General features: G+C 47.0%; 2 protein-coding genes and 1 non-coding gene across 5 annotated transcripts; all 3 read right to left on the bottom strand.

Moving 5' to 3' along the window:
* Positions 1-4,620: 4,620 nt before the first annotated feature.
* On the bottom strand, positions 4,621-11,839 carry betaTub60D (beta-Tubulin at 60D). 2 transcript variants are annotated; one of them, NM_079118.3, is made up of 4 exons: positions 11,582-11,839; positions 6,890-6,998; positions 6,583-6,827; positions 4,621-6,526 (listed from the first exon to the last, which is right to left on the bottom strand). In NM_079118.3, the coding sequence occupies exons 1-4, from the start codon at positions 11,636-11,638 to the stop codon at positions 5,573-5,575; spliced, it is 1,365 nt and encodes a 454-aa protein (NP_523842.2). In that variant the 5' UTR covers positions 11,639-11,839; the 3' UTR covers positions 4,621-5,572. The 2 variants fall into 2 exon arrangements, with proteins under 2 accessions (NP_523842.2, NP_001286835.1); NM_001299906.1 differs by having other exon boundaries at positions 6,583-6,824.
* Positions 11,840-19,608: 7,769 nt separating this feature from the next.
* Positions 19,609-23,623, bottom strand: Fatp3 (Fatty acid transport protein 3). Of its 2 annotated transcripts, NM_166666.2 has the most exons (4): positions 23,499-23,623; positions 21,871-22,147; positions 20,336-21,812; positions 19,609-20,037 (listed from the first exon to the last, which is right to left on the bottom strand). In NM_166666.2, coding segments are annotated over exons 1-4 (2,064 nt in total). In that variant the 5' UTR covers positions 23,500-23,623; the 3' UTR covers positions 19,609-19,728. The 2 variants fall into 2 exon arrangements, with proteins under 2 accessions (NP_726437.2, NP_611906.1); NM_138062.3 differs by lacking the exon at positions 23,499-23,623 and having other exon boundaries at positions 21,871-22,321.
* Positions 23,389-23,489, bottom strand: mir-4985 (mir-4985 stem loop). The gene has a single exon (NR_048199.1). It is a non-coding gene; the product is annotated as a mir-4985 precursor RNA (primary transcript).
* Positions 23,624-24,313: the final 690 nt, after the last annotated feature.

Below are 24,313 nucleotides of genomic sequence, written 5' to 3'. Positions count from 1 at the left end.
TTTCTGGAAATTCTTACAGCTACTGCTACCTTGCACTGTTTAGAATTTACAATGACGCTCTCATAAATATGCACCAGATTCGGCTACGCGTTGGTATCTTTGTTTATCAGCCGGGAGTTCAATATATGCCGACTGCGATAAGCCTAGGAACTTGCTTCCTTTTAGCGCTCGGCCTCATCGAAATGCACATTAATTCCAGTGGGTTTGAGAGTGCAGACCGGGCTATGCCGCATCTATATCTATCTATCTATCTGTGCAAGGCAATCCATCAGGCGACAGGCGGCACAATCGAATTAGCATTTGCATCAGGTCGCATTGCAAATCTGCGGGGGCAGCTGCAAGTCGGTGGGGAGATGGCGTCCGTTTCATTCCATTGGCAATAGTTATTAGCACCTATTTACTTGGCTAGTGGACTACTACCACTCGCTGGCCGGCTGGCTACTTGCTACTTGCAACCTGTGGCAACAACTCATTAGACAAATTGCCCGACTTCGATTGGATTGATTTGCAGCAATGGCAATTACAAATGGCCAAAGAAGAAGAAAAAGTATCTACACTCGCTGTTCGTTTTGTAAGCCAGAAAAGCCAGAAAACTGGGCCGGATTGCCCGGCGGCCAGCGCAGCCTTTCCTGGGAATATAAAATAATGAAAATGTGCCATAACGGCACTGCCCGTACTTCGTCTTCCGAATTAAATGGAGCTAACTGTTGGCCGGCGACGTGCGTTAAACAAATGTCAACGGTTAACAAACCCGGCCCAAAATTAAGCCCCACTCGAGATTCCACGAATTGGCAGGCGATAAAAAAGCGCCGCAGAAGATTTCGGCCTGTAAAACAGTGGCCAGTGGCTAACTACAAGTGTTTTGGCCATTATGCAATGCACTGAGAGAAAAGAAGCACTACTTAACTAAACATAATTTACGATTGAAGATGCTTAGTGCCAAATAGCCTCTGCTAACTCCTTGCAATGGGATTCTGAGTTACCACTCTATCGATAAGTATGAATCCGCCAGATACTATCGAATATCTTTAAGATCTCCTGCATATTTTCGCCGAGTGCCTTCGCCGAAAGTGTTAATGGATGGGGCATTTTGGCAGTATCCACTGTAATAACCACGACATAAATCTCCCGCCCCGCCTTCCATTCGATGCCAAAGTTAATTAACACACAATCAGGCAACGCACACATGCAAAACCCTAGAGCCAGCGACTAAAGTAAAGAAAAGAAGTAAAGATACCAACGCGGTGGAAAAAGAGCTCGGCAATAATCGCAAAACTCACGTCGCCACCTCAGAGCGCGAGAATGCACCGAAATTAGCCAAAATACAAAATACAAAATACGAAATAAAATTAGAAAAAAAAAAAAAAAAAATAAAGGAGACGCGGAGAGGAAAAGCCGAGAAAAACAGAAATTAAAGTCGTAAGATTACAACAGAAGCAGATTGGAGCTGCATGTGTGTTTTGCTCGGCAGAGGAGTTGGAGTTGTAGCCAGCATGCCATGTGAACCAATTTGTGGCATCAATCTCAGGCGTGATGTGAAATTGGCCAAGACGCCCAGCTAACCAACTAAATGAATCGCGGGAACGCCATTACTTATTCCGCGCGGATCACTTGACTCCTCCGATTGGGATTGGGGGAGTGTGATGCAACTGCACTCGGGTGATATTTGGCCAAGTTGCATGCCCAAATGATTGATAAATTAAATATCTTAAGATCTTAGCAGGCCATTTGATCAACTGAACACAATTGAATTAGGAGTGTGTATCTTTAAGATACTCTGGTGATAAATGCAATCACGATAGAATGCTTTCAAATGAAAGTAATAGGTAGTACATAATATATAAGTAATAACCAGCAAATTCTTACATTCCACTGCAACTAGAACTATCTAAGTAATATGCACATGTTTTTAGAAAACGAACGCGGAAAGTGATCGATGGACGTGGCCAAAAGCCTATTAGCAAATAGCTCCCCATTCGTCCTTGAGAGCCCACAAGACGCAGTGCATTGATTTGCACTAGTAATTTGCATGTAGTGGAGCAACGACTTTTCGTATATCATTTGCTTATGACAGCGCTGGCTGCCCAATGGAAAGCCACGTCTGGCCAAGTAGAATTCGGAGGAGGCCCAACCCAGCCCGGCCAGGTTGAAGAGACCCACCTGAGGCACTTCCGCTGCACTTAGTGAGCCACTTGTTGTTGGCCAGAAACAGAAAAAGAAGCAGACGCAGACAAGCAACAGAAACTTGGCAACGCCGCAAGTGAACGTCTGCCAAACAAAAATATTAAGTACGAACATGTGAGCCGCGGTTTTCGCCTCTTGGATTTTGGATTCGTTATTTTTCGACTTTTTGGACCCGGTGGTGCGGTCGCATCAATGACCAAGTCAAGCGTGTATTTTCGTGTGGGTCTCTGGCTGCGCGGATTTTCCTAGCTGCAATTTGTCTGCTTATTGTTGTTCTACTCGTGTTTGTCTGCGAACCGCCGAAGACAGAAGGCAAAAAAAAAAAAAAAATGGTGGAAAACTGATGGCTGGAAATCAAAATGCGGCGTAGATCGGGTTGTCTAAGTCCAATCTAAACTAGTCGAGGCGTTTGCGGCGGCTTTTGGCTACCACAGAGCATTGACGTGCTGTTTGCATGCCCCACCATGCCCGCCACGCCCCGCCGCCCAGCCGCCCCCTGCCACTTTGCCACCTCAAGCGGGTTTCGTTTTTTGGCTTTCTGAAGAATCGGCAACTAGCTGCAAAAACAAGATTTTCCTCGATTTTCCTCTGCCATACTAGAGTGCAATGCACTTCCCCGGGCAAAGTCTCCGTCTCCACGAGATCCAAGAGATCCAGTGAGTGAGGAGTTGGCAAGTACATGGATAGCTGGGTAGCTGGGTAGGTAGGTTGTTGTCGTTTGGGGAAACTGGGTCAATCACTGCTGTGCCGCCTCCCTCACGCCCGCTCTTGTCTCCGCACTCCATGTTGCTGATCTCGGACTGAACATTTTGGATTTTCTTGCCTCCTTGCCGCCGGACGACTGCGACTATGTGGCTCATTGGATGTTGTTGGATGACGGCGCCAAATGAGTGTAAGTTGGCAACTAACTATTTATTGCTTTTTCATTTGCCTATTCCCCAGCGATCTAGGTGCACAGCAAAAAAGACGCCATGCTCATCAAGGTGCTTACTTTGGAATACTACTTCTGAAATATATCTTGAAGATACAATAATCATCTTTATCGATCTAAACTTGTTGGCAATGCAATTTACATTCCATCTTCTGTCTTATATAATAACCAAACTCCCAAATGTGCTGACCGATGTGGCTAATGGTTTTCAGCGCAGAAAACTTGTCCTGATCGAGCATTAAAGACCCAACTTCTTATATCATATTTCGATGTATCTTCAAAATAATAGCATATCTAGGCTTGGAATAAATTCGAAAAAGCAAACTAGTTTTTGGCTGCTGTTTTGCAGCTTGGCAGACGGATGATGTGTTATCTTCGCGACGAGAGTTGGCCCACTTTTCAGAGCCGGGTTCTCAGCTCCAGCCGGGGAACTTCCGCTCAGGATAACCCCTTCTGACCCGACGGACATAACTAACGGTTAAACGCACTTTAACCGGCCACTGAAGTTGAAGTGCCAGACAAAAGAACGTATTATAATGGCACCATGTTTGGTCAGATGTTTGGCTTGGAAAAGTTCTCGATGCCGCGTTCTCGGTTCTCGCCGTCATTCAGAAAAGCCGGCCGGCTCTTTCGCTTGAAAGCCGAGCAAAACTGGTTCTCGCTCGCACTTAGCTTATTAGCTTGTTCTTAGCCGAATTTCTTGTTGGCTGGCTTTTGGGCAGAGCTTTGTTTTTGTCACGAGACCGCTAACGTCGCTTAATGTCTTTTAATTCCGCCGAATTTGTCGCATATGAGGTCTGCGAGAGGCATTTAATGGAAGCGTTTGTGCGACTCTGAGATCCGCTCGAGATTGTAATGTGTTATGTGTGGCAAGTTGATTTTTATGTGGAAAGAATACGGTTAATTGTTTGGATCTTTCGAGAAAATTATACTGTAATATTTCTATGCGGTATTTGGCTTTTCTAAATTTCCGAATATTTTCGAAAATTAAAAGCATTTTCAAAGACATTTTCTAATATAAGAACAATAACTGACTTCGTCTATGACTTATAATAATAAGCTCAATGAGTAATATTCATGTGTATACACCCATTAGTTTTGAATATCTGAATGGGTTTTAATATTACTTTAACGTAATAGCAACAGAAAATTGTTAAACTTTCAGTTTTGAGGACTGAGTTGAAAAAGTTTAATGTACTGAGGAATATTTTAAAACCAAGTGACAGTTACACACGGCGCTGCCAGATGTGCTCAATAATTTCAAATTAGTTTTTCAAGTGGCGCTTTTTCATTCTACATGTTACTTACTTGATGCATGTAACTTACCTTCTACACGTGCAATACATTCTACGTGTGTTCGTTCTGGCAACGCTAATTTAACGGACGTTTTCTGTTTAAATGAAAATTTTTCATTGTCTGCAGCTCCAACTGATTATACAGAATAATTATCAATATTCAGAAGTTATATACATGACTCTCTCTTTTAAGCAGAAACACAATGTTGTAAATTTTAAATAAATTCCATTTATTATTTGTCAAAAATGTTTGCCATTATTATTAGTTATTTATTGGGTACAAATGTTTTTATCCATATAAAACTACAAGAGAAGTACTGCACACGAATACAAAGTGAATAGATTGTGCCCTAAGATTATGTAAATACAATTGCAGATGCTTTTCAGAAATTGCCTTTTATAGAGGATCTCATGAGAGTTGTCGTTCGATTATCTTTGGATGAGCTCGTTTATCGTATAGCCCTAAACGTAAGTGCCGCCAAGTCTTGAGTGCCGACTTCCTAGACGCTGGACATTCTCGTTTTGAGATTTCTGCATAAATTCGATATCCTTTGCAATACTAGATACTTGTGGTCCTTCTGCTGACGTTGCGATATAAATAGTAGTATAAGAATGACGTGGGATAACTTGGGGTTATGAATGGAGTGACATGGGTGGTGGTGGGTGGGTTGGAAAGCGGGTGAAAATGGCTGCGAGAAATGCGATAGACGTGCCTCCGTGTAAAGTGTGTATATGGTATATAGTATAGTATAGTATAAAGTATATAGCGCAGAGGAGGTGACAAGTGCCGAAAATGAACAAAAAGATGAAGATGCGAGATGTCAGATGTGAGATGTGAGATGATGCGGCGGGATGGGCGATGATGGATGACGATGGATGAGCTGGATGATGGGGAGTAGCGGAAGCATGGGCTTGGGAACATTTCCGTTTGATGTTCTAACTACGCTTGACCTTCCTGTTCGTCTGCATGTCCTTCCTGTCCGTGTGTGATGATTGTGGTGGTGTGTGGTCTGCGTCTGCTGTGACTGTGTGTGTGTCCAACGGCGGGGGTCACAGGATGCTGCAGTGCTTGGCCGCCAGCTGGTGGCGCATGCCGCGCAGAAAGCGGACATCCCTATCCCCCCTGCCGTCACGCACGCCCCTCATTCCTCTGGCCACACCATTAAATACAATCGCCCTCGACCTCCTCCTGATTGACCTCCGGGTCGAACTCGTCGTCGGCGGTGGCCTCCTGGTACTGCTGGTACTCGGACACCAGGTCGTTCATGTTGCTCTCCGCCTCGGTGAACTCCATCTCGTCCATGCCCTCGCCGGTGTACCAGTGCAGGAAGGCCTTGCGCCGGAACATGGCCGAGAACTGCTCGGAGATCCGCTTGAACAGCTCCTGGATGGCCGTGGTGTTGCCGATGAACGTTGAGGACATCTTCAGGCCCTTCGGCGGGATGTCGCACACCGCGGTCTTCACATTGTTCGGGATCCACTCCACGAAGTAGGAGCTGTTCTTGTTCTGCACCGCCAGCATCTGCTCGTCCACCTCCTTCATGGACATGCGGCCGCGGAAGACGGCGGCCACCGTGAGGTAGCGACCGTGGCGTGGATCACAGGCGGCCATCATGTTCTTGGCGTCGAACATCTGCTGGGTCAGTTCGGGAACGGTGAGGGCGCGGTACTGCTGCGATCCGCGCGAGGTGAGCGGCGCGAATCCGGGCATGAAGAAGTGGAGACGCGGGAATGGAACCATGTTGACCGCCAGCTTGCGCAGATCGGCGTTCAGCTGGCCGGGGAAACGCAGGCAGGTGGTCACCCCGGACATGGTCAGCGAGACCAGGTGGTTCAAGTCTCCGTAGCTGGGATTCGACACCTTCAGCGTCCGGAAGCAGATGTCGTACAGCGCCTCGTTGTCGATGCAGTACGTCTCGTCTGTGTTCTCCACCAGCTGGTGGATCGACAGGGTGGCGTTGTAGGGCTCCACCACGGTGTCCGACACCTTGGGCGATGGCACCACCGAGTAGGTGTTCATGATGCGGTCGGGGTACTCCTCGCGGATCTTCGAGATCAGCAGGGTGCCCATTCCGGACCCAGTGCCGCCGCCCAGCGAGTGCGTCAATTGGAAGCCCTAAAGACATACGGAATCAGTACCAGATTAACACGTTCTCATCCAAAAGTACCAACCTGCAGGCAGTCGCAGTTCTCGCACTCCTTGCGGACCACGTCCAGGACATTGTCCACCAGCTCGGCGCCCTCGGTGTAGTGACCCTTGGCCCAGTTGTTGCCCGCTCCCGACTGTCCGTACACGAAGTTGTCCGGCCGGAAGAGTTGTCCGTACGGACCGGAACGCACCGACTCCATGGTTCCGGGCTCCAGATCGAGCAGGATGGCCCTGGGCACGTACTTGCCACCCGACGACCGCGTGACTGCTGAAAGGGGATGCGATTAGTGAAAACCATTTGGGCGATCTAATGACATGGCAAAGTGTTACCCGATGCTTCGTTGTAGTAGACACTGACGCGCTCCAGCTGCAGATCACTGTCGCCCACGTAGATGCCATTGCTGTCGATGCCGTGCTCCTCGGAAATGATCTCCCAGAACTGCGGGAAAGCAAAAGGTTAGGAAGTGTGTTAGGAAGTTTTACTCAAAGCTGGATCCTAGAATGATAACTCATTCGAATTGCATATACAAGAAAGTCATATTTATTGGATAAAAGTAAAAAAACTCGTTTGATTAGAAGTAATTAGTTTGAGTTTCTCAAGCTCGAGTCTATTAAACCAATTAGCAAATTCCCTGAACATCAAATAATGCTTCGTTCAAAGAAAACTTGCCATGTTTCTGAGAAATAAATATACGTATGTACATAATATACGCCATTGAGATAAGAAGCTGCATCCCGCATCTTGACAGCTCCTTATCCGCCACTCCAGCGGAGATCTTTCATCCTTATCGGCCAACACATATGATATCTTTATGAACCCAGCGGAGCACTTGGCGATTGCGGATTCTTTAGTCGACACGAAGACCCACTAAATATTCCCGGAGCCGTTCATCAAGTTGAGTAATTGTGCCCACCCAGCCATGTCAGAGTTCATGTTGAGCCCTGACATATGGCCGCAGCCACAGAATCCGCCCAAAATCCAAAAAAAAAAAAAAAACATAGAGAGGCACCCCAAGAACCATTCTAGAAATCTCTGTTCCTGCCTCCTCCGATGTGAAAATGTGACAATGTGACAAACAACAAGGCGCAGCCGCAGCCCATAAAGTTTGAGGTTTGGAAAAATACACAAGTACGAGTATATATATGGGCTAAATGCGGATGCGGACGGCCTGGCCTGTCCATATAGGGGGCCTCCGATGGCGCAGTCAAAAGTGAGACAGATTGCCCCGAAAAAAAAGGGAAAACCGAATTTATGTTTAGTTTTTCAAACGTCAGTTTTGGACGCCGCCGAACATGCCCTGATTTAGTGCTAAATTTAAAAAATGCGTCCGGGCTGGTAAAAATTAAATAAAAAACCCTGTCCCTCTTCTCACTGTATGGGACAAAATTTCCACGACACGCCGCTCCTGGGGAGAAATGCATTTAAAAATAGCGGAGCAGAGCAGAATGGAATGGGTTGCGATGGGATGGGATGGGAGTGTGAGAGATACACGACTGCTGACTCATCGGGGGCCAAGAATTAGAGACTGCAGGCCAATGACCCACCATTAGATGGGGCCACCTCCTTAGACATCCCCCTTCCCATCCAGTGACCCGATCGAAATGCGATAAATTACGTATCTCATGGATACACAGCCATCGCGGCGATTTATTGAGGAAGTGCTCTGCAATTGTTGTGCTGCGTTTAACAAGAACCAAATTTGGGCGCCTCCGGGGATCATTGGGCGACTATTTGGGGATCGGTTTTGGGGATCAGCATGGCCTCTCCAACGGAGCGAAACGCGGCTGGCTTGGCAACAGTCACCGAGATTCTCCGGCGAGGAATAGGGGAAATAATAAAAATGTTAGCGATGTCTGCTGTCTGAGTTGTTTCCCTTTGGCACTTGAACTTGACGTGTGCGACTATAAACAAAGGCACTGGGAACTGGGGATGGGGATGGGGTTGCAGATGGGGATGGGGATCTGACTGCGAGGAGAAGGAGCAGTGGAGCTACCCATGGCGTCTGCATTTCTTTGTTTATTTACGGCCCAGCGGAGAGGGGCGGAAACTACATCAACGAAGTGAATCTCAGGCAACTGCAATCTTAGCAAGATCATCAAATTTAATTGGAGTGTGGCCGCTGCAATTATGAAGCTCCAACAACAAAGCGCGGCTTATAAGGCCGCGCAAACAGAAAACAAAACCACACGCGGCAGCAGCAAATATGAAAACCGAATTAGCACACAAAACTGTTGAAGTGAAAAGTCGTTTTTCACGGCCCCTCCTGCCCCCCATTTCCACTTCTCCCCCCTGCGGGCACGACCATCGCTGATCGCTTTACTTTTACATTCGACTAATGCTCCACCTCGGATTTTCATTTGCCAGATAATGGCTTTGTCGGAAAACTGTCGGCCTTTTCGGTGAACGGCAGTTGGAGGTATAAACCGAGGCACAGTTAGATTGCAATTATAGATTGATGGCTTTTCGGCCAGATTTATTTCGGGCGAACACGATCGGTGGCGAGAATTCAATTTGGTTAAGAAAACTCGTGTCGAATCGGAACGTAAGGTTGATTGCTTGTGATGGAAAACGTTCTACAAATGGAACTGGCCAACTGTAGCTTGAAAAGCCCCAAGCAAGATGGTTGTATGAGAAGATAGTATATCCTAGGAGTATATGTTTCTTTCCTTCATATTATCAAAGTGGAATTCATTGCTATGCTTTTCCACAATTAGTTTTCCGGGCTTTCATCCACGAAAATAGACAACATCTGTTCTAACAGCTTCGCTGGCGAGTCCAATCTTCAATTTGTGCAATTAGCTCGCAAAGCTAAGCTCTGCTGCCTGGAGTCTACTAGTAACTGCAACTGGCCTGGTCTAAGCCCCCTTTGGAGACGGGACCGCCGCCCCTGGCCACGCCTCTAGCATGCGATCATCTGGCGACTGGCAATCGAGACGCCCTCATTAAGTGTTGCATGTCTGGGAGCCAGAGACTCCTCCACTCCCCCAATCCGCGACTGCACTTCGTCTATGCGAGACTCACTCGAGCGTGAACTTGGAGCCCATCTTCTTTCTGCAGAGGATCGCTGGCTATGCAAAGAGACGAAGAGAGTGCTATTTTCACAAGATATAAAGCATTTGGCATCCGAGGAGGAAAATTCTTCGATTGAAGTGCCCCGCACCCGCACCCACACTCACTCTTGACTTTTGTCTTTTCCCGCAGCTGCTGTGGAGTGTCAAAAACGACGGAGGAAGGCGATAAGAATTCCGAAAGAGAGCCCCGGGTTTATTGACTTCGGATCTGGACGGCCACTTGGATCCTACTTAATCTCGGAGGCCGCACACTTAGTATGCATTCATCGTCGTGGCTCGAGCCAAAAGGGGATTCGCACACAAAGTCAGTGGCCAGTGGGCAACCCCGATATCCTGTAATTGTATACAGGACAGGTCCGGTGAGTCACTTCCTTCCTCTCCTGCACTTGTGCGGTTTTCGGGCTGGCATTCTTTGCCATTCTTATTCAAGAATCCGCTTGTCCACTCAGCTGTTAGTTGTTTCTTTCTCAGTTTGCCGGTTTTTTGGGGTCTCACATTACCGGGGGGGTTTCGCTGCTCAAATTACCAGACAAACTTCCCATCATATCTCATTCAGTACTTATGTATATACCTACGAGCGCTGCCCCATAAAACCATTGCTATTGCCGAAATTCCGGGAAGCCGAAAAGGCAGGCGAGTTTGCTTTTAAATTGAAGCTGCTGACTAGTCAGTCGCTGCGTCGTCTAATTCTCCACAAATTGACTCATATCAAATGATTAAGATCCGCGGGCTTATCTTTCGTGAGTGTACTATGATGTGGTTTTATCAGCGACCCACTTTGCAATTGGACGATGATTGGGAGCGAATCGAGTCTGTGGCATTGACATTGATGCCACAGAAAAATGCACTCAGCGGGGTGCCACTTGTAAGAAACACATCGATCCAAACTGGTATTGCCAAAAAACAACTGAGTTCGCAAAAGCCGGTTGCCTGCCTGCCTCCTTTTCGCGAAGAACTGCACTTGGTTTTTCGGGCGTGCTGATTGGATTGGATTGAGTGGACTATCCTATATCTATCCTATATATAAGTCAGAACCCAATTGCTCCGATCGTTTGCATTACTCGAGTTTCCGTTTCTCGCTCACTTCGATTGATAAAAGCCCAGTAGTGGTTGGTTGGCACGATTGCTCATCGGATACTCTACCCGTAATTCTAGGAAAGATTAGAACAGCTGCAGTTGGATTCATATTGGGAAAGCCTCTTGTAAATATTTGTATATAGCTTCGGGAAAAATTGGATAACTGTGTACATTATATTCATAAATATTAATGATGGACTTCAGTTACTTCTCCAGTGAGTTTGCTACTGAAATCAAGTTATATTGCCCAACCAACGTATAAAGCTTTCTTTACATACTATTGCTTCTTTTATTGCATTTTTTGTGGTTTCTTTGGAGCGCAGGAAACTCAAGCAAAGCGAAAAGATTTCTCCGGTCAGATAATTCAAGAGATTTCCCTTCTCGGCGTCAAAAAATTGCAAAAGTCCCCAGAAGTTTCCTCGCTGATTTGCGCCTCAGCCACAATTCTCCCTCCCAAAGTTCCCCGCCCAATTTCCCCGACAGGGTTTGCCATGAATCACTTTTCGTGATCTGCAGCCGGCCCAACCCGTTTTCTTTTTTTCTTCGTCTTGAGCGAATTTTGCGAAGCAGAAAGGGCATATCGAGTGCCAGACGAGCTCAAAATAAGTTTCTTTCAACGTCCACTTTTTGCACTTTGCATTTTTTATTTAACGTATCTGTGCTTGTTTTTTTTTTTGTTAATTTTCTTTCGCTTTAATTGCTGAATGCGCTGAAAAAGGCGGCGACATCGAACTGCGCACCGCAGCCGATCATTTTGGAAACTCATTGAAAAACGTTTTCGGGCAATCTGAATAAATTAAGTGCCACCAGAAATCGGCGATCGGCCGACTCGAGAAAATGTGAGTTGGAAAAGAGACTAGTGACGAGACCTACCTTAGCGCCGATTTGGTTGCCGCACTGGCCGGCCTGCAGGTTCACGATTTCTCTCATCTTGAAAGCGGCGATTTGTGGGGTCGAAGGCTAAGGCTGGAATCGGATCTTAGTCTCAGTCTGGAGAAGGATGCACCGCACGGTCCGAGTAGCTGCTGCTGGATTTTCAGACGTTCAGATGTCCAGAGGTTCTGATTCTCAGCTTATTAGGTTTCAGAACGAAGGCGCAACTTCACCGCACAACGCACAAGACACAACTGATCGGCGGAACAAAACTCGAGTCCGTCGACGATGTTCTGGTGACTTTGAGTCGACTGCGACTCGAGTGCCGACGCTGCGGCCAGAGCGAGACGGCCGATCGCACTCACACACCGAGGCACCGGCACACCGACACGCACACAGATACGCAAACAGCCACAGTGCGCACAGTGGGGCCAATGCGGAGTTATCGAGCTTAAAACTCGCCACATGGCAGCTCCTCTTGGGATCCAACAAAAATGCAAGTTGAACACAATAAGTTAACTCAGCTGTCATTATTATTCAATCATATTTTTAAGCAAGTTACTTCATGATATCCAATCTTTTCAGTTATTTTGCTTGAAATCGTAATCAAATTAGTGACTAAAAACAGTTGACTAATTTTGCCTTTGACTCACTCCCTTACACCATTGAACTTTAATTTTTAAAGTTTCATTTATCGTTTGTTGTTTTGAGAAATTACTGAGGCATTTGAGCTGTAATTTAATAAAAATGTTTCTAAAAATTATTAAACTTTGCCATATCTTCATATTCGAAAAACTCGCTTTCGAGTAGTGCCTGTTGTTTTGTACCAATAAAATAGTGACTGTATTATGACTGGGCTAAAAATATGTTCAAAGTAGGGGGGGGGGGGGAGGCCATGGGGTGGTCTCAAATCATTTTCGGCAATTCGAAAGTTTATGCATCAATCGGCGGAAGTTGGGGAAAAGTTTTGCCAAAGGTGTGGGGTCGCAGGGAGCCCAAGTCAGTGGCAAGTGTAATTTGGAGCCGCCTTTCGGTTTCGTTATTAATTTCGCATTGGTTCATGCACTGGCGGCAGAAAATCGGAGAAACCCACATATATAGTTGCATATTGTGGCACCCCGCCGTCGCTTTCCTGTTCCTAAGTTCACACATTTTTACGCTGTCAACTGCAGCGACTTTCACGTTCTAATTTTATCCGGCAGAATGCACAGGTATGCAACTCGAATCCCCGACTCCCGACTTCTCCGTATCCGCACCTATGTATATGTATCTGAGATTCAGAGATTCAGAGTCCCACAGTCCTACGAGTGTGTGCATTTTCCGACTGGCTGTGTGCACTTCCACAAAAGTGTCACCGCAGTCATTAGAAATGTTTCGTCCTCTTACATGTGTTTTTCCTTCGTTTTGGAGCTCCTAATGCACTCGGTGAAAATGGAAATGAAAACGAAACGGAGGTGGAGATGGAAATGTAGATGGAGAGGAAAAGCGAGATGCAGAGTGGTATTTTTAGACGGACTCCGCTCCGCTCGGCTGCCGACTTTCCCGACTCGCAGTTCGGGGACCGGCCGGGATTGGGATTTGGATTTGGATCTGCGGCGTCAATTTCCCCATTTCCTCGGAAATCAATCAATGCCCCGGCAAGACAATTTGTAGTCGTTTTACTTTCTAATTGCATTCAAGTTGAAAGACCAAGAGCAGGCCTAAGTGGGGAGGAAGATCGGGCTCGGACTTCTGCTCCTCAAGTGCTTCAGTCGTTCCTATTTCCATTCAGCGGCAGTCAAACCGCAAAATTCACTTTAAATGCGATGGCAAAACAGGCATGGTGAAGCGGATCGGAGCTCTGGCATCGCATCCATATCTCTGCTCCTCTGTTTGCTAAATTTAAATGCACCACAAAATAATCTCGAATTTACGAGCTCGAATAGACAAAATGTTGTACATTCATGCGCAACAAGAGGACTACAATCATTCGGCTCGAAGGCGGCAATCGCTGGAGGAGTGGGCTAAGAGGCGGAGGTCTTTTTGGCCAGAACTTAGTTTCCAGGTCTCTGGACCAAGGGACAATGTATGCAAATATGGCTGACAATTCGGATCGGCTGAGTAGAAATGTCAGAGGGCGTAGGCTACAGAGGGAGTTGACTGAAACGATTGGAAAGAAGGATTCGCAGCATAAGAGCTTAATCTTTTCGCTAGTGGGAATGTACTCGTAATCTGAACTGCCCTGTTGAAATACCAGTGGTGAGAAATACATCTAAGATACTCTCAGCTGAGTGGTTACAATGGTTTGAAAATGGTTGAACTAGCTTAGTGATAGATGCGTATGCTTACGCACTTTTCTACGCACTTGGGGGATTAAGCTGCTTTCCAAGAGGCCATGGAGATTAGAGTTCGGAAACAATAATACCCAATAGATACTTTCTCCGAAAAGGACCCCTCGATGGGCAGGACTACGCTTGAGACGAAACACACCGCCGTGTTTTAACAAGGCCCACTAATACCAATGGAAGGCGGTGGCCTGCATTCAGCTGGTCTCCGAGGGTGTGTGTGTGTGTGTGTGGATTTGGGTGTGTGCGGGTGTGGTCTCCCCCTTGCCACCTTCGTCCCGGGAGCCCGCAAAAAGTAACAAATGTTTTTTTAGGATTTGTGTTTTGGGAATTTTTGCACTTGTGTAAATGTAGCTCGCACACGCACAAAAAACACCCACACACACACACTCTGGGTCGCACATTTGGGCAAAATACAATATATGCGTACAATACAAAATGTAGCCAGCATTTGTCTTTTTTGTATTTTGTATTTGCGCATTGCCATAGTTAAATTTATTCGCAAACAACAATACATATGCACATACATAGATGCGTGTGCAACAGTGCAAATGTTATTACCGTGTTTACATAGTCGCATACTCGTATTTATAAGCAGGCAATTAGGTTTGATTGATTTGCCAGGACAGGCCATATTTTAATTTCTTGCCTACACTTCGACTCTTAATTGCAATTTATAATTGGCATTTTAATTTCTGTTGCTGACAAACCTTTTTGTTCTACACAATTTTTATGTAAAATTAATTCTGGATAATTGCATTCAGGCTGCATGAGTTTTCTCTTTTTTTTCGGAGTTTTGCTGCATCTTTTTGTGTCCGTTGGCAGCAATTTAATTGAACTTGATTGATTTTTGCTGATGTTGTTGATGGAAAAATAATATTGTTGTAAAATCATAACAATCCACGTTGGCTGGGGGAGTAAAAGCCGGCAGCTACACTTTTATCTCTGGACTGAAGCCCGAAGCCTACGAGAAACGAACAAAGCATAAACACCTGTGCTTTCAACCCTTTTTTTTTTTGAGCTTTTCCTTTAAAATGTGTGGCATGCTGAGGGCTGTCATTCAATTAAATTTCAACTACTATTTCCTGGAGCGTAAAAATTAGGGAGAAGCAAAATAGTTGTCAAACCAAAAACACACATTAATATTGGCCAGTTCAGTTCGCCGCTGCTGGACACTTTTTCGAAAGGAAAACATCGTTCAGCACTTTCCCCACCCCACCTTCAATTAGCCAGCCCCAAAAAGTTGCAACTTTTAGCAGAAATTTATGCAACTAATTTTTCGCATCGTTTTTTATGGAACCACCGCATTTGCCTTCGCAGCAACGAGCAGCTAACATCTGCTGCTCTGGCTGCCGAATAGTTTTTGCTGCCAATTAGTTGTTTTAATTGCAAAAACGTTGCCAATTATGCAACACGAGGCGAGACAAGCAGCAACAAGCGTTTGCACCGACACCGATACCGAGACCGACCAAATGACAATTTAATTGTTATGCCCCCGAAATCGCGCATACGCCATGTGGCCGCAGGCTCAATCGGCCCGAGGACTCCTTACACCTTTCCATCGCGCAAGGACTATATCGGGGATATTCAATATCTATATAAAGTATATACGGACGAACAGCCGCAGCCATTTCAATAAATCTTGGCAATGCCCTAAAAATATTAGCATAATAAAAGGCGCGACAACAAAACAGAAGGGTCAACTCAATATCGGAGCAACTGGGGGGGGGCTGGGGCTTCCAGCGCATTTGGCACATTTACACAAACAGACGGGCCAAGGAGCAGTAGATTTATGTCAGCAACAAGCTATCAAGCAACCCCCCACTACCCCACAAAACGACCTTAATACGCATAATTTGGGGGCGCAAAAGTGGGAGGCCTTGTCATATAATGTGCTGCAGGCTTCGATCAGCAATAAAAATTCAAATTTCGCACGGAGCGCACAAAAATGTTCGTTGACAGTGAAGGCAACTGTTCCTCTGAACAGATACCCTGTAATCGGGGTAGGATGAGTGTGACGCTCACTCTCCCTCATTTAAAGCTAACTCGTTAAACTCGTTAAATCAGGGAACTATAGGATTTTCTTTTAAATTTCTCGAGAAAAGCCTACAGCTGGTTAATGACAAGAGTCACTCTTCTTTAATTTCCAGGTAATTCGAAAATCCATCAGATGAAGATGATGGTGCCTAACTCCTCCTGAATTTTCATATTTGGTAATATGTGTGATTGCGTGGATATGTAGATGTTGCTTCTCGCCTACATATCAACATTATATTGCCGGGGGAACGGGACACAGTGCTGCTCGCTCAGCTGAGTTGCCGCCTTCACATTTTGGCCAATTGGCCAACAAGTGTTGCCAAATTGCGTTGCGGTTGCTGGCCATAAATAACGGTACTTTTGTCATTTATACACATAAATTGCAGCAGACGCTGAAACGCGAAAAAAGAGAGCCAACGAACGCAAGCTCTGCCCAGTAAGCCACGTTGCAGGAGTGGTCCACGTTACTGGCCATGTCCTGCTTTGGTAAAAATGGTTAAAACAAAAAAAAAAAAAAAAGGGAAAATAGCTCAGCACAGCATAGGCCTCCTGCTATTCGTCCAGCCGGGATACCAGAGCAGCAGAGCACCAGAGCAGCAGAAGGCCAGGAGACGCCACCACGAATGCCCACCAACTAACGACATCGGCGACACAACGCAGCTGTCGCTCGCCATTTGGCAATAATTGTTTAATATGCGGGCGCATAAAGCGGTGGCCCCATAAAAAACAACACAGCGGATTGGCCAGGACGAGCCAGCTGTGGGCCTTCAAAGTGAAATGGTGGCGGGTGAAATGGCTAAAATCCGGAGAATGCGACGCACACACGTGTGTCCTCTGCGTCCTGCGGTCCACTGGCTCTGCTGCAAGCTGTCACGTATTCCCTATCAACATGATTCGAGGTAAACTTTCCGTTCCTGGAATCCGGAATCCCGAAACCAGAATCCGACATCAATGCCGAGTTGAAATGAATAGGAAAAAGTTTTGGAGCGCCGGCAAAAGTAATTGCGTTACAAAATGCCAATGCGGATTGAGGCGCCCCCCGAAAGTATGCAGCACACCCGGCCAGCCGAATGCAGTTAATTACGAAACTGTCAAATCCAAAAGGTGCCACGAATCAAAAGGCTCACACATACACACCAGTGCACGGCAAGGCTGATGTGTGTGGCAAGGGGGAGTGGCACAAGCCAAATAGGCAGATCAGCCGACAAACAGCTGAAACCAGCCGAAATTCCGTATAAAAACAAACAAAAAGCACAAAAAACACACAAAGCCAGGGGCCGCATGTCGAGTGTGTGTGTTGCATTGTGCGAACTTTTGACGCTCCTGCACAAACACACGTTTGTGAAATATAATTTTGCCGCATTGTTGTATTAAATGATGTCAACAACAGCCGTCCAGCTGAGCTCCGGCTACCAATAGCAGCTCGAGTCTCCGGCAGTCGAGTCCCGACCAAATCGAATTTAATTGCATTGCCGCCGCACGTTGGCTTTTAATTAATTTTTGCTGCCTTCTGCTGCTGCTTCTGCTGCTGCAGCCCAGTCAGCGCCCCAAAAAGGCCAAAACCAAACAAGCTAAGCTCACACACACACACACACACTGGCTCTCTCCGGCCAACGGCCAACAACAAACACAAGCGACAGTCGAAGCTCGACAGGCCAACATCAAACGTCATGCACAGGTGCAATGTAATTAGCACGAACTGACAAAGCTCGCCAAGGACCCAGGCTAGAAAAGGGATGGGGACGGGGAGTGGCGATGGCGGTGGCAGTATGAAACATAAAAACAAAAGCAAGCAAAACCTTTAAGCCCAAATGCATACAAGCAGAAGCGGAGCGATCCAAACCAATTCAGCCAGTAGCAAGCAGCAGCAGCAACAACAGCAGCCACACCAAGTGCCACAAAAAGGAAAGGGCGAAAAGGATGTCGAGTAGTCAGATACCCTGTAATAAATGCAGATTCTAAGTTCTGTAAATAAGTTTTAAGTTTGATTATGCATATGCAATATGATTAATTCTTTTAGATCATTTGGTTTCCTTCCTACACAGAAGCTACCAACTAAAGGGAAACCTTTATTTTACAGCCAGCCCAGAAGTACGCAACACAAATTCATATTCCGCATGTGCACTTTCTCCGCCCGAAGATGGCCCATAAAAACGCTAGCCAAATCCGAGATTAAGTCGAGCAATCAATTTGGAATACCCCTCTTCGGAAAAGGGTAAGTGAATCGGGAGAAGGGCAGCAGCAGCAACAGCAGCAGCAGCGGAAAGGAAACGGAAACACTGGTGCCGTTTGGTCGTAGCTCCACTGGCAGCGTTTTAATAGCTTTGGAATTCCAATGGCAGCTGTGGCGCCGTCGCCGAGCTTCGGCCTCCACCGCCCATCGCCACCCATTGCCACCCACCACCCGTCTGTCCACCCGGAAGCCTTCTAAATGAGCCCAAAAAGGAGCAGGAGCAATGCCAGCAGCGAGCGACGTTCTTGTCGAACATTTCGAAAAATTATTGAGAAATTTTTAATTTTCCCACTTACGCAGCCCAGGCGCACGCGAAGTTACAACAACAGCAACAGGGGCAACTGGCAACAGCAGCAACAACACCACCGATGTTGCAGCAACAACTCCGATGTTGCCTGTTGGTGTCAGCTGCAATGGCTGTTTTTGTTGTTGCTTTTATTGTTATTAGCTATGCGAACGTATTCATGCACTTCTGCACCCACAACTGCCATTTTGTTTATGACATCGACGATGGCGTCGCGAAAAGGGCGCAGCGGGCGTGGCGCGGGGGGCGTGGCCGGGGAGTTCGGCAGCTGCTGCAGCTGCAACTTTATGTGTATTTTGGGCATCCGGCTTTTACATTGTGTATTGGAATCCCGGGATCCCTGCAAAACTGAAGTTTCCCCCAGTGCCGAAACAAGTGCTTGTGTCTTTCTAAACCTTTGTCGTTTGCCTTGTATGGCGGCCCAAGTAATCTTAATCAGGCATTATAGCATTATCTTAAAAGCACATTCCAGGACCCTAAAAAGCTTGCATATATTCCAAGTGAAATATCATACCAATTACGATCCAGCGAAATCGAAAAGGACTCACTTTGAACTGAATGCAACAACTTTTAGCCATCCAAGAACCTTTGGCATCCCAGAAGCAGCGCGCCATCGCCATTTTCGCTCCCTTAAAAATGGCGCCCAGCTTTGTTTGCCATTTCTTCGTTTTTTATGATTGCCTGCCACAACTTTTTCGCCATCGACATCGACATCGATATTGGTGGCCGTCGACGATGTTGCGCTGCTGCGGTTGCAAGACCTTGCCTTCCTGCTCCTGCCATTGTTTTGTATGGATTTTGCACATCGTTTATCTTAGGCGACGGCCAACGAAGTCGCAGCTGCCGCAAGCGAGCGGAAATGGCGTTAATGTTGCAACAGCACAGCAGCAACTGTAAAAGTAGCAGCAGCAACAGCAGCAGCAACTGCAGCAGCTGCCAATGAGCGAGAACTTAATCTTGGGGATTTAACACTTTCGATATATCTTGTGGCGGTAGCAGCATCTTCTGGCCGTAAAACGTATTGGCTCCCATTATCGGTTAAGCTGCCATTTTATGGCCAAGAAACGCGCCCGGCATTTTGGGCCAGCAGCGAAAGAACTTTATCACTATTTCGGCATTTAGGTATTTTGGTCTTTCGGAATCAGTCGTTGTTTAAGCGTTAAAAATACATTGGGACAGACAAGCGTTTTGCAATATACACAGAGGATTGGCTGGAATACAATTGTGGGCGCAAAAGGGACCTCTATCCTCAGAGTCCCGCCTTTCCCGATCGCAGCAACTCGTGCTGCTCCTGACTGAGTGGTCTGTAGATACCGTCCCGATTCAGGTAGTATATGGGATCTGAGAGCTGGCCGATGTCATACGCCTCTTTGGCCAACTCCCGTTTCTTCAGCTTGAAGGTGGCGGTGCGCGGAATCTCGTCCAGCAGTCGGATGAACAGGGGGCGAGCGTACGGAGGCAAACTGCCCCGCAGCACCACGGACAGGTAATCCATGTCCACCTTGCGCTCCGGATCCACAATCGCCGCCATTCCCGCCTTGCCCTCCACATGGGGGATCTGCAAAGATATGCGGGCCGATAGTGAAAATCAAGGTTTGCGGCTTGTGGTTTCAGGTGGTTTGTTATCTACATGGCACAACCCAGAAACCCAGTGACTAAGAGCGACATGGGTAGTTCCCTCAGCTACACTGAAACAATAGTTATATATGCGATCTATAAACACATTTCAGATTGCTATTAAACGGTAATTAAAGCCAGATTCCATTCTTTCTTGCTGACCACCATTTGATGATAAGGTATCAATTATTTATGATGCAAACTTAAATAAAAAGAAATCGGAAATATCTGAAACTCACCTGCACGCCATAGACCACGCAGTCCTCCAAGCCAACACAGTTCGTGATAATGGCCTCCACTTCCTGGGTGGCGACGTTTTCACCCCGCCAGCGGAAGGTGTCTCCCGTGCGATCCTTGAAGTAAAAGTAACCGAGTATGTCTCGCACCACCATGTCGCCCGAGTTAAAGAAGACGTCTCCGGATGTGAAGACATTTCGAAGGAGCTTCTGCTCCGAGGCTCCCTTATCGGCGTATCCATGGAAGGCACTCACGGCCCGCCGAGCGTCCACCTTGCCCACCAGGAGACCCGCTTGCCCAGGCTGACACCTGATGCAGTGACCCTTGGAGTCCTTGAGCAGCTCACCCGTGTACTCGTCGCACCGCAGGACTTGAACAGGGTAGAGGCTCGATCCGTAGACGGGAACAAATCCGATGGCCCCCACTCGGTTGGTGATGTTGATCAGGTTGGAGTTTCCCTCGGTGGCGCCGTAAATTTCTCCTATGTGCGGAATACCGAAGCGACGGACGAACTGCGACCAGATCTGTGGCCTCAGTCCATTTCCGTACATCAGACGCAGGTTGTGCTTCTGCTGATCGGGGGAGTAGGAGGTGGCCAGAAGATAGCGACACAGCTCCCCGATATACTGGGCCACAGTGCAGTTGTGGCGATCGCAGTCAAGCCAGAAGTTCCTGGCCGAGAACTTTTTGCGCAGCACCACCGTGGATCCATTGAGGATGGCATTGCCCACTCCCACAATTCCACCAGCGGTGTGGTAGAGGGGAAGGGGATCGTACACCACATCGTCGCTGGACATCTTGAGCATGTAGTAGGATCCTGCAGACATGAAGAGGAACCGCAGGTTGGTGATCACAGCTGCTTTGGGCAAGCCCGTAGTTCCAGAGGTGTAAACGTAGAGCAATTTGGAACGAGCTTCTCCAGGACAGACAGCACTCGGTAGCTCCAGTTTCTTTTGGGTCTTTAGAGCAGTAACCAAGTCCACAGCTCCTGGCAAAAGATCATGTCCAGCCACCCCGCGAACCTCGTCATCTGTGTACTGATAGATGGGCACCTCGTCCAACTGCTCCTTCTCCCTAAGTGATACCAGCACATCCAGGAGTTCACTGCCCACAATTAGGGCCTTGGCATTGGCCACTTTGATGGAGTGCAGCAGAGACTCCCCGCGCAGATTGGAGTTAATAAGGGCTGTGATTACCCCGAGCTGGGAGAGACCCAACCAAATGCAGGGATACTCCAGACGCGTTTCCATTAGTAGGGCCACACAGTCGCCCCTCTCCAGGCCGCGATCGCTAAAATATCCAGCTATCTTTTGGCTAAACTCCAGAGCCTCTGCAAAGCTTAAATGGCGATCGTCCATCACGAAGCATGTCTTTTTGGGGCGGCGTCTGGCCTGGTCCTGGAAACAGCGGGCCACAGTGAATCCGCCGCGATCCTTTCTTAGCAGGTAGATGTTGAGGGCCACGAATCGCTGGAAAGCCCTAAAAGAGAACGGAAGTTGGGGGGTTTCTCCGCGAAATTAGCCACTCAAATACCCACTTTAGGTCCCTGGACGCGGTCATTACCAAGGCAAAGACGAAGGTGGGATTTCTGAGCAGGAGAGCCACCACTGCTCCCAGTGTTAGACTGGCCAACGCGTTGTCCCAGCAAAAGGCGCCGAAGATCACTGTGGCCAGCAGGATGGTGCCTAGTCGGGTGGCCAGCTTCTGCTTTAGGTTTAGTTCCAGCAGGATCTCCATTTTCCTGCCGCCAGCCTGCTCCTGATTCTGATCCTGATCCTGATCCTCCAGATCGGGACGCTTCTCGTTCTCGCTCACTTCAAAGGGCAGGGGGTGAAAGCAAACATGATCGAAACAGTTAGTCAGATATTGCTCAATCGTACGGATATGATTAGTGACAGCTAGGGAATGGCCAAATAGAGCACTTTGTGGATGCCACCCTTCCGATTTCAGTTCCACTTGTGCCTAGGGCAACCGCCTGCGAGTAACTGAGTGATAAGCGCACCATAGTGCTGTCTGATACCGATTTACTACATGGCTTGTGGGCCGCAAGTTCTTATCAGCCGCCATGAGCAGTTGGATGGTGTGGTTTAGGAGGGGCTGTGGGGGAGTGACAAGTGCTTAGGCTGTGAAAATCCCCTTCATGCACTCAAAACATTTATTCGGACCCAAGTGGAGCAGTGGCAATTGAGTACGGGGTCTAAATTTTATTTTAAAAACTGGCATGGAAAGCCAGATGTCCCCACCTATTGTAGTCATTACACTACCCTCTGTCTATGATGATGACTACAGCTTATTTAAGCCAATATAAAAAGGGGCATAAAAAATATTATCTAGTGATCTCGTTAGGGAAAAACGGCTAATTACTTTTACATCATTATTAAAGCGTTTTATGTGGGAAAACGGCTAATTATTTCAACAAACATCTACGACCCAAGTGAATGTTTTTATTACGGCGACATTATATATATCAACAGAAAGTGCAGCCTTAAACCTTTGCGCATGGAAATTTTTCGAGTCTCTAGGTGAATAATCTTTCATTAAACTGTGCGATTTCATAGATTGGTCGGCTCGCTAAGTGGACCCCTCTGAGTGGGCAATCGGTCGATAAAACCGCGCCAGACATTGAACCTGCCCTGGTGCGAGCAGCAGAACTGAACTCAACTGATATCGCGGCGTCTGTTGCTCTTTGTTGTGCCGGCTTATCGCGAAGCGCCAACAATGGAAAGGTGGTCGGAACACTTGTTAATAATGCAGTTACGTTTTGCACAGGGGAATAATTGGCGAGGTAATGTAATCGGAGCCCATGGGGCCCACATGGGTTAAGGAAGCTATCAAGTGACGTGCCGGCTTCAAAGTTCATTGCTACCCGCGATTATGGATGGGAAATGGGCGCTATCTCTATAAGTCGCCAGTATGACTTATGTTCTGGCGTCTTCTTATGCTGAAGACCTTGACTTATTTCGTATGCCAGTCACAGAGTTTTCCCAAACGCTTCTGCGCACACGCAGTTCTTGGCACAGGTTTTGGTTGGTTGGTTGATTGGTTGGTTGGCTGGTAGACGGGTAGGCCAAACGATTTACATGGCTCGGCGACATTTTCCATTCCCATGTCACGATCAATGTAATTCACTTTTCAATGCCAGTGCAGCGCCCCCAAGTGACATACTTTTTATTCGCACGATCAGAACGGTTACTGGCACGGAAAATTAGAACACATAGGTAAAGATATAGCTGCAGTTGCGGCACGACTGATCTGTTCACCCGACGTCGGATCGGAGAAATAACTGCTGCTGCGGTGGGGACCCGGTTTTTATAGCCACAGACATTCGCGTTGGAGAGCGGCAGAGAGCAATAGAACCACAAAAGAGTGAGGAAAATGAGAGGAGAGCTATGTACGAACAGCCTCCAAAACTCAGTGAAGAACTTGATGATGATGATGATGATGATCATTATAGGAGATCGCTTAACGGCTGTTAAGTTTACAGATCGCTGTTAGCTTTCACAATCAATCTGATGGAATAATTAATGACAAACCCCATTTCATCGCAACTATATACAGAAAGAAGTAATTCAAATAATAAGTTGATAATAGCTTTCTACGTAACAAGTGGAAACTGCTAATTTATAGCACCCGGCAATCCAAATCTCTCGGAGAGGCAAAGTTTGGCCGTTCTACTTAGCAGCTGGCCTTTCCACCTGTTACAGCGATTCGAAATTTTTTAATTAAGATTTTTTATTCGCCAACAAAAACAGAGGCGGAAAGTAATTTCCCCCCTTCCCGACGCACATGCAAACAAAAAGCAAATGCTGTGTGAAAATAAATTAACATAGGGCAGCGTCGCTTAGCTGTCAAATGCCGGCAGCACAAATATAAAAAATATGTGCATACTTTCGGACGGCGCATATAAAAAATGTGCGCACACTTTTTGGCAGCTTTTTGAGTTATCGACGGTGTGAGAGCGAAACTAAGTGAGCGCATAT

This window comes from Drosophila melanogaster, chromosome 2R (genome assembly GCF_000001215.4).
Source record: "Drosophila melanogaster chromosome 2R".
NCBI classification, from domain to species: Eukaryota; Metazoa; Arthropoda; class Insecta; order Diptera; family Drosophilidae; genus Drosophila; species Drosophila melanogaster.
The sequence above is the reverse complement of the archived record's forward strand: the minus strand, read 5'-3'. Positions and strand labels throughout refer to the sequence as shown.

Coding starts and splice junctions, on each gene's coding strand:
- betaTub60D (NM_079118.3), bottom strand. CDS start 11,638: ATGAGAGAAATCGTGAACCTGCAGGCCGGCCAGTGCGGCAACCAAATC. Junction 6,828..6,889: donor CTACTACAACGAAGCATCGG/GTAACACTTTGC, acceptor ATCCCCTTTCAG/CAGTCACGCGGTCGTCGGGT. Junction 6,527..6,582: donor AGAACTGCGACTGCCTGCAG/GTTGGTACTTTT, acceptor GTATGTCTTTAG/GGCTTCCAATTGACGCACTC.
- Fatp3 (NM_166666.2), bottom strand. Junction 21,813..21,870: donor ACCGCGTCCAGGGACCTAAA/GTGGGTATTTGA, acceptor GTTCTCTTTTAG/GGCTTTCCAGCGATTCGTGG. Junction 20,038..20,335: donor GCGTGGTCTATGGCGTGCAG/GTGAGTTTCAGA, acceptor ATATCTTTGCAG/ATCCCCCATGTGGAGGGCAA.